The 11,809-nt window shown below is 39.4% G+C and overlaps 1 protein-coding gene across 1 annotated transcript; it reads left to right on the forward strand.

Annotated features, from left to right (window-relative positions):
* Nucleotides 1-370: 370 nt before the first annotated feature.
* On the forward strand, nt 371-5,811 carry epm2a (EPM2A glucan phosphatase, laforin). The gene is made up of 4 exons (XM_020097439.2): nt 371-898; nt 1,852-2,026; nt 4,543-4,787; nt 4,882-5,811. Exons 1-4 carry the CDS (start codon nt 652-654, stop codon nt 5,163-5,165), a joined length of 951 nt encoding a protein of 316 aa, XP_019952998.2. The 5' UTR covers nt 371-651; the 3' UTR covers nt 5,166-5,811.
* The last annotated feature ends 5,998 nt before the right edge of the window (nt 5,812-11,809 follow it).

Consider the following 11,809-nt stretch of genomic DNA (forward strand, 5'->3'; position numbering starts at 1 on the left):
TGAAGACATGTTGGGGGAAGTGAAAACACTCTAAGTAGAGTGAAGACATGTTGGGGGAGGGAGGACATGTTGGAGAAAGTGGGGACATGTTGGGGAAAGTGAAGACATGTTGGGTAAAGTGGGGACATGTTGGGGAAAGTGAAGACATGTTGGGGAAAGTGGGGACATGTTGGGGAAAGTGAAGACATGTTGGGGAAAGTGAGGACACTTTGGGTAGAGTGAAGACATGGCAGGGAAAGTGAAAACCTGCTTTCATTCTCCTCACCACAACCTAAACCTAGAATTAGGTTTAGGTTGTGGTGAGGAGAATGATGTCAACACTTGTCCGTGTGTGCTACTGTACGATTATCTCTCTTGTCCACCATTTTGAGCCTACAACCTACAGAGTGAGGAGATTTTGGCTGGTCCTCACTTGCTGACCCACCTTTAATGGACAGTTTGGCAGTTAAGACTTGGTTTTAGAGTTAGGTAAAGGGTTTGGCATTTAGTTATGGTGGTCAGAATAAGGGGCTAGTGCATTATGCTAATGAGTATGTGTGTGTGTGTGTGTTATATTTAGACGACACCAAACACTATCGACTCTGTGAACTCTAACCGCGCTATAATCTAACACGGGCTATAATAACAGTGCCGTGTTGAACACCCGTGACCATGTTGTTCAGATTCGGGGTCATTCTTGCTCCGGACAGTGCGGACGTGCAGCTCTTGGTCCTGGGCTCTCGTGAGGAGATGGGTCGGTGGGACCCGGGCAGAGCGGTGCTCATGAAGCCCGCACACGGGCTCCTGTCGCCGCATGAACCGAGCCTGTGGATCGGCAACGTGCAGCTGGAGGAGCCGGTGAAAGACACGCTGTGGTTCAAGTTCGTGAAGAGAACCAGAGGCTGTTACATCTGGGAAGGTAACACAGCAGCACTGAGCTCGTGTTGAGCAGCTGCAGAGGCGTGTGTGAGGATGTTCTGCGATTCAGGAGAAAAGCAGGAAAACAACTCCGCCATGTTTGGTTTGTACTGTGTAATGTGCCCCTGTCGCCTCATGATGGCGCAACAGCGACACTTGTAATTCACCAACCTGGCTCTTTGACGTCACTGCACTTTTACTCTTAGATATCATTGGAGTTTTGTAGTAAAAGTACCTGTTCAATTGTGGTTTCATTGCATGTAAAATATCCTACATGGAATATTACAGATATATTATAGTAGTAAATTATTATCAATTCTATAGAGGAAATTTGATTTAGACACTGAAGCACAAAAAAAGTTGCAGTGCAAGAGGAAATATGGTGAGAAATCTGATACTGTATATACTCTGCTCACTGTGTATATGTTATTTATATTCTATTTATGTTTTTACATTTCCAAATAAACAACTATATTATCTCATCGTATCTTACATGAAATTGGAATATAATCAGAATCCTCACATATAAATTAGATAAAATAAAATATATAGTGAAAAAAGTCAAAGAGACATTTTTTAAGGACGTGTAATATGTTGGCGCAATAAACTAAATATAATATTGACTTGTACTATGACCTACTTGTGCAGTATGGGTAGTTAGTAAGGACTAAATGACCACGTTTAGACCGTGGTGTTATTTATATTATAGTAATGGATCATTATTGTTATTGATTTTAGATGCTAGATGAATGTGGAGGAGGTACCAGTACAATATTTCGCAATGATCTTTTGATCGAAGAAACAATTTGTCCGTCTGTTCCTGATGCCTACAAATATGTTTTTCCTGTTTAATTAAAAACAACACTTCATATTTTGTCCCTAGGGGACATATTTTAAACTAGAAACATGTTAACATCCACATTTGGTCACTAACTTTGTCTGCTTTGTCACCAGGTAGCGGCCCCAGCCATGACAGGTGCTGTTCATATGATGAGAGGAACGTGGTAGATGGAGTGTACTGCCACCCGATTGGCCACTGGATAGAGGAAACTGGACACACAGACGAGATGAAACACACAACCAGCTTTTATTTCGGTGTTGCAGGTCAGGCAGCCATGCATTTCTCGAGGTAAAACTACACAAGCCAGTTTACCAGCATTAGAGCTTCAGGGTGTTTTTTGTTGTTGTTATTGTTCTTGAGCTTTATCTCGTCAAGGGAGTCAATCAAGTGTTAAAACAGAAACAATGCACTGACACACTTTGATGATATATGACACACGCTGAATCCTGCACAGTTTCCGTACCTGTATCTCATTCTTTAAGCAATTTGTTGTTTTTAAAATTTGGATGTATCATAGATTCAACAAACGCGATACAACTTGTCAATTAGTGAGGATTAGAGGTGGCAATAGATTGATTCTCCAATGAAAAAAACCTACAATTACGATGGTACGCTAACAATGTTAAGTGAAAAACAAGCATTCATGGATCTGCACCAAAATTAAATGGGTTCTTTGCTCAACCATACCACATCCTTCCAGCAAGTTTTGTAGTAACCTGTCCTGTAGTTCTTGTGCAATCAGCTCCTCTACCCTTATCTCTTTTTACAGTTTCCACACATAACAGATGTTCTACAGTAAGGTTCTTGTGTTTATATGTCTTCCTAGAGAAAGCTTGAATTGAATATGAAGCAATTTGTAACTGTTAAAAAAGTTCTATACACATAAAGCTTTACCTTTTTGTTGCAGGGCAGACAACGCCCTCTGTCTTCACTCTGTGTTTTTTAACCTTGCTCTCTACCATTTAGTTCTAATCACTGTCTGTCAAGTTGAAACTGATCGCTCTCGACCACAAGCATTATCAGCTCATCCTTGTTGGACATGTCAGTGGAGAGGACAGGTAGGGTAATCAGAATTCATTTTTATTTTCAAGGCAACTCATTCGGTAACTGGCTCTTTTCGTATGAGTGATTGTTAATCTATGTTTTCCTTGTTTTATTTTAATCTCCTTATTCACAAGTGTATTAGATAGTAAGTTGTTTGTCAGCTCATAACATCTCAATGACCCCCCCTCCCCAAGTTCCCCAAAACCCTCCTGCACACAACATCCAGCATGCAATTGCTCAACATAGCATGCCTTCCTTTCACAAAGTCATACACACAGAGCATCCCAGGTACAACCCAAATTAACCCCAGACCCCTGAAGCAGTGAGCTAATAAAGTTGCATAAGAATAAACAGTGTTGGCTGCTGCCATCAGGTTCTAATTCGTGCCCCAAGACCTTACAAGGCTTATGTCAAGGACCATTGTTCGTAGGAAGCACTGTGCCCTTTTATCTGGCCTATAAATAGCTTTTTAAATGAGTCTCTGCAACCTTGCATCCGTGTTGCCCTGAGTATGATTCAGACTCACCTCCGTAGTAAATCGTTATATGATTCAAAGGGAATTTAACTAAACTTTTATCCGGTGCCACGTCTCTAATGTTCAAAGGAGAGAAGGCCTCAGAGTTTTAATTTTATTTTTTTTGTGTGGCATATTTCAACAAATAGAGACCGAAGAGACATCATGTTTATTTTAAATTAAGTTATGCAGTCATAAAAAGACAATGTAAAACAAGAGACCTTGTTATTTAGATTTTACTTCAAGATTTATACACAGTTATTTATACAAAGAAAATATTAAAAAAGCGTAAGGCAGGGTTACATTTTAGACATTTTTAAACTCAGAGGACGAAAATAAATGTATAATTCTTCAACACACACACACACACACAGTAACAAGTCAAGACCACAGGCTTTCACTGCAGTGCCATACTGCAACATCACAGATTATCAGCCGTAGTTTGATCGTTTTATGTGTCACCTCCTCTGGCTGTTGACTTTGTGCATGCTAATGAACGCTAAATGGAGTCTGCTACTGACCACAGTGGTCAGGAAGAAGATTGGAGGGACAGGAGGTCAATAAAACATCATTGCTCTGAGGGAGAATAGGAGAGAGAGGTGAGACATTTTGAGACTGATTGGAGACCTGCTAAAACTAGTTGATCAGTTCAAATTCAAGATCTGGAATCAAGAGATTGAGATTAATTTTACTGTCAGTCAGACCATAAACAAGACAAGTGCACAGTAGAACGAAATAACATAGCTCAAATCTAAAGTAAAAAATAGTAATAATAAATAAAAGATGAAAAAGATAAACATGGTACAAACAGACATTGGGATATTACTCAGAACTGAATGAAATGACACATATTGAATAATAGATAAATGAAATGAGGACATGAGGATTACTGTATATATTGGAGTACTAAAAAATAACTTTCTACATTATCTCAACATTTTAATCTTTGCTTTTTAATTTTATACCCATTCAAATTATGTGTAATCTATTAATATTAACCTTGGCATGATCTTGAACATTTCTTGGTGGCTATTCAACATGTGTAAAAAAAAAAGGGACTTGAACATACCGTAGAGTGTAGATATGGTAAAGATGGACGACATGATGGCTCCCTAAAAGTGGAGCAGAAGCATTTCAATGCCATCTGGTGGCTGGCTGCAGTACATGTCATAAACCCTGCCTACTCCCCATGTATGTGGATGGGACATGGAAAATGATTGATGCTTGCGTGTTTATTTGTCCACAGGGTGCTTCCACATGTTTGGCTTGGCAGCTGCCCTCGACAGGTGGAGCATGTGACGATTAAGATGAAGCATGACTTGGGCATCACTGCGGTGATGAACTTCCAGACTGAGGGCGACGTGGTGAACAACTCCTACGGCTGCAGACGCAACCCTGGGGAAGCAATGACTCCGGAGACCATGATGCATTTGTATAAAGACTGTGGCATGGTGTACTTGTGGATGCCCACGCCGGACATGAGCACGGAGGGTAAGTAAAAAGAGTTCTTTCCATGGGATATATTAAGATAATATTAACAGCCTTCTCCTTTACACGTATTGTATATTACTCTCTTCTTGGGCAGGTCGTATCAGGATGCTTCCCCAGGCGGTATTCCTGCTTCATGGTCTCTTGGAGAATGGCCACACCGTCTATGTCCACTGTAACGCTGGAGTGGGCCGGTCGACAGCTGCCGTATGTGGCCTGCTCATGTACGTCCTCGGCTGGAGCCTGAGGAAGGTGCAGTACTTTGTCGCACTCAGGAGACCGGTCGTCTACATCGATGAGGAGGCTTTGGTCCAGGCTCATGCAGACTTCATCCAGAAGTTTGGACAACTGAGACCATCCATCTCTGACCTCGAGCCATGAGAGTTTAGAGCACTGAAGTTTTCCAACTTGAAGAAGACTGGAACTAGAACATTTACCCACATATACACATGTCTACAGTTTGTGAAAACCTTTACTGTTAGCCGTTTTAGTAATGATCAATGAAGAGCGGTGACATTTTGTAAAGGCGACTTTTAGTTTAAGTGTTAAACAGCAATGATGTAGAGGAACACACTGCAAAACAAACCAAATATCAATACACTAAAACAAAACCAGCATTGTGAAGCATTAGATTCCTAGAAATATAAACTCTCCCTTTCCACAGTTATTCTCCACATTTCGCAATTCTGTATCAACCATCATTTTTACCTAATCAGGAAATTATTTTGGAGAGAAGTCTTGATGCTGCCTGAAAATGGCAGCCCCTGCCAAAGCAACAAATCAATTCTTGAATGACAATGCCTCTCCATATCTGTCAAACAGGTATTCTGTTCCCAGACATCGAAGAACACAGCTCCGCCCCGTCTTTCCCGGAGAGCCTGATCGCATTTCATCTTTATTTATTTATCCGACAGATGCTCTTCCGACCCTTCTCCTAAATAACAAAGAACAACAGCCTTGCCAGTCCAATTTAATGCATACATAATAAAGCATTATCGGAATACTGTTCTTCTGCCTTGACTCATAATGAGGATATATTGCTTTTCTTTTTTATTATGCAGTGTTTTTGTTACCTGTCCCTGATTTAAGAAAGTTTGTGGATTAGAGAGGAGCGAAGATTCTTCTCCTCAAGCATGTCTTACAGACCCTCATTACTTTTCAGTGAGTACCTGCAGAAGACAGCAACTTAAAAGGGTGTCAGTGGGGACGGGTGGGTGGATTGAGCCATGCAAAAAAGCAGCGTTGTGGATTTCCAGATGCTCTAAAAATATGCATAAAACCTGGATGTGAAATGAGTGACATTCTTTTCCTTTTTGAAGAAGAAGCAGAATGTGTAGAGGTTTGAAAACAAATGCGTCTATACCTTACTATATGTGTGTGGCTGCTGGTGTTTGTCGCTGAATGTAATTGGAAAACATGTTGCATTCATTCCGCTGGGTTGTTGTCAGTGACTGATGTTATAAAGAATTTGTAGTCCACATGATCTCCAGGATCTGTCAATCACCTCTGTCTGCTCCCTTGCATTTAAATTGGAGAAGGTATTAGAAAGCATTTGCAACTATCACAGAGTCAGATTTATATGGTGCAGCGTTCCACAATTATACACTTCCATCTCTACCATGATGTGCCATGAGAGTACCACACGTACTTGTGTTGTTTCCCAAATGTTTTGTCTTCAAAAGTCCCTGCAGGCCTCGGACTAGTATTTATTTTCTTATATTTATATGCATTCATTTTGCAGATTTAAACCATCACAGAGCCATTCTTTAAAATTGTGTCTGTAGTTTTCTTTTTCTCTATGACTGAAAAAATCTATTGTGGAATAAAATAATCAGAGGGGCGATGATATATTTTGAATCATTCTGACTATCAGGATATATTTCCTACGTAATTCATTCATACAAAGTTCAACAAATACCTCTGCACGTATGGAGCTGATTGACCAACATGCAATGAGAAGAACTATGCACATTGGTCAACAGAATGCAGATCTAAATTTAACTTCACACGGTGAAATGTTTAAATCCTTTTTTAATTTAAAGTGATCAAATAAAATATTAGGGAGCCTCACAGAAGTTAGATGAAAACAATAACAACTGATTTCAGCCATTAAACTGCTTGAATCATGTCAGGATGTTTATCACAAGGAATCTTGAATTTTTGCTCGGCAGTTACTGCCACAGGTTGGTAGAGGGGTTTCATATCAAAACTAAATGTAGTGTACGTGTGTATTTTAACAGGCACAAATTAGGGCTAATTTGTCTATGCTGTTATCTGTCTTCAGTGCAACTTTAATGGTCACTCAGTTTGACATTTCCAAAATGCTTCACCCTCCCCATGGTTACCTCACTATTCAAAACAAACTAATCTTAATTAAAGCACAAACATGCACAGTCAAACCCAGATAGCAAAAGCAATGTCCTTATAAAAGGAAAAAAATAAGCAGAGTACTGCGTCCCTGTAATGTTTGTATGTGAACAATGATTTGCACAAATAGAAAAAGCTTATCGTCGTATACATTATTCAACTACGTGTAGCTGAAACCTTAGTCAGAATCAAATTCCCTTCAAATTCAATACAGTGGAATACAGGTACACCTAAAGTGAACAGCACAAGTCAAACTGTGTACATTCAATCACTCTGTATTGCCTCATTTCATCCAACCAAAGCGGTTATCAAAAACAAGACTCATTAAAAGCCTCATTAAATGTTCTCTCTTATTTTGCATATCTACGAGATGGATGAGCAGAGCATTTTGAAGTCAATATGACTCAAAGAAGACATGATTTGTTTGCTGTCTGTATAACGAATCATGGTCAGTCAGTCTATTTAAGCTTGAAGCGCGAGTTGTATTTTGAGCCTTTTGTTTTCAAAATGCTTTCAACATGAACTTTACCCCTTTTCAAACACTAAATATTCATCTTCCCTGCAGTTCTATTAGCTTGACCAGTCTGCACTATAGCCATTCATTCATCATAGAGAGAGAAGTAAAGCATTTTATATAGAAAGAGCCTCAAATGATTTATATGCATCAGCTCAGTCAGGACACCATCGGCCAATTCACTTAATAGATTCCAGGTTCAGTCAAATCATTTGCATTGTCTGGGTTCTCTATATGTACTTAAAAAAAATCCAACAATGAAGACACTGCACTTGACATTGCTCCCAGGCAAAACACCCAGTCAGATAAATTACTGACTATAGCTCCAGATTTACGGACGTATTCCTCCACGTATGTTTCAGCAGCTTGCACCAGCCGCCTATCGTTGAAGGTCAAGAACATCTGACTATGAGGCATTCGGTGCAAAATGAACAGGCATCAGTGATGTCAGGCAGTTGGAAATATAGTTAAAAAATGTGGGAGGCTGTAGGGTAACATTGTTGAATAATAGATAAATCTGAAATTGCAATATATGGACTCACTGCATGAGACGGTGCCTTTCCAAAATATGGCATGTATTCGTCGAGATAAAGAACCATGCACAATTTGATGGACGTGAATTCTGTACCGACTCTGACAGCAGTCTGGAGAATGGTCAGCATTTTCCAAAATGCTGGACTTGTTGGCACACGCTGACAGTTCTTTGCATTTCACCTCCACAGTAACAGGAAAGGAAAATTATATCTAGATGGAAGGCCCATTTTTAATGCAACAAAGATACAGCGAAGTTCCCTGGAATTGGCGAGCAATTTAGTTTAATTTAATCAAAGTGGTCCAGGCTGAGCTAATAGCGATAGCAATGCTTTCACGTGAAATAGTGTAAACTTTAGGCATTTTGTTGTCGTGTTAAGTTTGAGGAAGCTATAGGAAAATGTAATGTTAACTAAGCACCTGCAGTGGTGTTTATGTTGCCTGGAAGCAGAGCAAATATTGACATTGCTCAGGCACTGAAATCTGCTTTGTGGTTCAATCCATTAGAAACCATGCATGTAGGTACCCAACCTTGCTTATGACATACCTTAATCAAATGTCTTGCAGTTTTCCATCCCAACTTTCAAGCATTCTGCAGTTGCTCTAGCTGGAAAGTTGATTTATATAGGTTGGAAAGTGGTAAGTGAAGGATGGAGCCATCAAAACATCCACCAGAGCCAATTGGAGGGATTATCCAAGCAGCAAACATCTGCTGAACTGAACTTTAATGCATTATTTGCAGCCTGAGTCATTCCACAAGGAGCTGGTGGCAGTGCCCAACTGATATTCAATAATATCCGGCCTTTGTCTCCGGGGAACCATAACAATGTCTGGGCTGATATATGCAGACTCGACATTTCTCAAGCAGACTGTATGAATGCAATCTGAAAATCATTTATTGCTGCAACACATAAACCATGCACCCAATTAATTTCCAAATCAGTTGGTGAGCTTCTGCCTGTACTTTTCTTTGCCTGTACCCTGAGTGCACTTTTGGTTTTATTAAGAACTGGGATTTTTTTTAAAGATAAAAAACTGCAAATCTCCGTTTTGAAAAGCAGGGATTTCTGGTTATTACAAACCAATTTATATATGTCATAACCTTTACATTAGGACATATTGAGGACTTTTTTTTTTTAAGTGACCCAGTGAACATACTGTATGTGCAGGTTTTTGTTTAATATTACAAGTCAAACATTATACTGAAGTTTGTCTTTTTTATTATTGTTTCATTGATCTTAATGATTTGAAAATTGGCCTGATGATATAATATTTGAATAAAATACCATGATGATATTTCAGTGGCAACATAATGAATAAATAAACCAGTTCATTAACTTTTTCTATTTAAGCAGAAATACTCCTGACCAGTTACCCCTAAATTGAAATGTGGAACCAAAACTAACCTGATAAAATGTAAACTATTAAACATATTTGATTTTCAGTCTAAATGATATAAATGATGGACTATAGATCATATTGCTCCTAAATCTGCTAAATAATTAATTGGTCCATTTTGAAATCAGTTCACGTGATTAGTCTTTGAGATTTCTCTTAAAGTAATCAATGTCAAAAATGTTCTCAATGGATCAAATGAATTGTTTTATTTAAAATTCCTGTTTCAGTGATTGGAGGGTTGCTTATCTAGAAGTGTGGGAGTTTTGATGCATCTTTATCAAGCATTGTCTGATGTTATTTAAGTTAATGACACCAGACTGCAATAATTTCAAGACATGAGATAATTGCTGCTGGTTGTGATGATTGCCTCAATTGACGATTCTCGAGCACTGCAGTCAGTACTGTTCATCACGAGAAAAAGGTAGAGTGGTATGGCTGAGGGGGTGAAAATGAGAAATGGATGAAGAAAGTCATTTGCTTTGACAAGACCACACCAGAGCCTGTCACCCTGCGACTGTACTGACCGGCTTCCTGTGAAATCCATCTCTTGCTGTCAATACCTCTGTTGTTCCCTCCATCTTCTACATCGCCGCTGCCATTGATCCGTGTCAGTGGGACAGATTCTGATATGAACCAGCGGAGGGGGGATGCAGGACATGTCACTGGGTAAAGCAAGCTTTATCTATACTCTGTCATGACATTTTACTGTAATATATGAAATTCTGCAGGTCTATATGGTCAGAATGTCATTTATCATGTTCGGCGCAGACTGACAACCCCTCAGAGGTAGACGCTGGGGTCAATGACCTTGGACTTGGAAAATACAGATATATCCCAAATCAATAAATTCCATCTGCTACCTGGAGCTCTGTTCTGGGTCTATGCACACAGTCCTGACTGGACTCTGTATTTCACTCTCCCTCTTCATCTCATTCCTCACATAAGAAAGTGGTTCACACAAAGGACAGAGGAAGCATTTGAGGAACTTATTTAAGATCTGTCACTATGATCATAACCACATTGATTTAATCTGTGTTTTTCACCTTAATAGGCTTTGGTGGGTAACTAACATAGATTGTATATAAAGATGGAAGATATGACAGCTCGCAAAAAGGGGGAAGCTAAAACATTTCAATCGCCCCCTAGAGGCTGGCTGCAGTACAGCTAATGGACATTAATTTGTCTCTAAAGTATTTTTGCGTGCAGGACAAACGGTCTTTAGCATTTAAGCGATAAATAAGTGATATTATCGGTTGTCAAATTGAGCAGCTTTTAATTTGTTAAATCAACATCATACCTGAATAGTTTTTTTGTCTTACAATTAAGCTAAAAGGGTTTTGATTGGAATGTAAATCAAAATCTGGACCCCTGAAACTAGATTTGGCAAAATGAGTTATACTGAAAGCTCTTTGTGTGCGAGGAGGAAAGATGCTGCACTTTTACTTTCAATGCTGCATTACAGATTTACTACATAATAAATCAGAGTGTCAGATGACCTAAAATAGTATCATTAAATCTTTATTGATGGTAAAATTCAAAACAGTTTCTCTCTGATCCTGAAGGTGGATAACCACGTTTGACAATTTGACAAAACAATCACTCAGACGTCTGGGCTCCTCCAATCTTATCAGATTTTTCTTTTCTTATTTTCAGTTAAATTTTGTAAATTGTCTCCTGATCCCCTAATACATCATATGCATTAAACCGCAGCAGCGACATATCACAACAAAATTACATCTCTCACATTTTTGAGTTTGTCTGCGGTCTGTTTGTGTTCATATTTGCCATCCAGCTTGAGCTAAACCAGACTGGACAGGTACACATCACTTTGTGGAAGGAGCTCGTCTGAAGACGTTTTTAGCACGTAATTAAGTTGGCTAGCCTGAAGAGAAAGAGAGGATAGACTGTGTGGCCATGCATGACAAGTGGGGTGGCCTCCATAGTTTCTTCCCCCCTGTCTCAGTGTGTAATGCCAGAGCTGACAGCTCAGTTAACGTGGTAATCAAGAGATCAATGAGCACTAAATGATCCAATCGAAGACACGTCCATCATTAGCATGATTCTGTAGGGAACATGTAATCAGTGGTTTGAACTTGAACTTCTTTGTTTTAAGTATCGTCCTCTGTATGACAATGGAAACATCCCTGCATAAAGAGGAACTAAGCTTTGACATTCAGAATCCACATCAGCTTATTTCAATTAGTCCACATGTTGT

This window comes from Paralichthys olivaceus, chromosome 19, assembly GCF_024713975.1.
Source record: "Paralichthys olivaceus isolate ysfri-2021 chromosome 19, ASM2471397v2, whole genome shotgun sequence".
NCBI classification, from domain to species: domain Eukaryota; kingdom Metazoa; phylum Chordata; class Actinopteri; order Pleuronectiformes; family Paralichthyidae; genus Paralichthys; species Paralichthys olivaceus.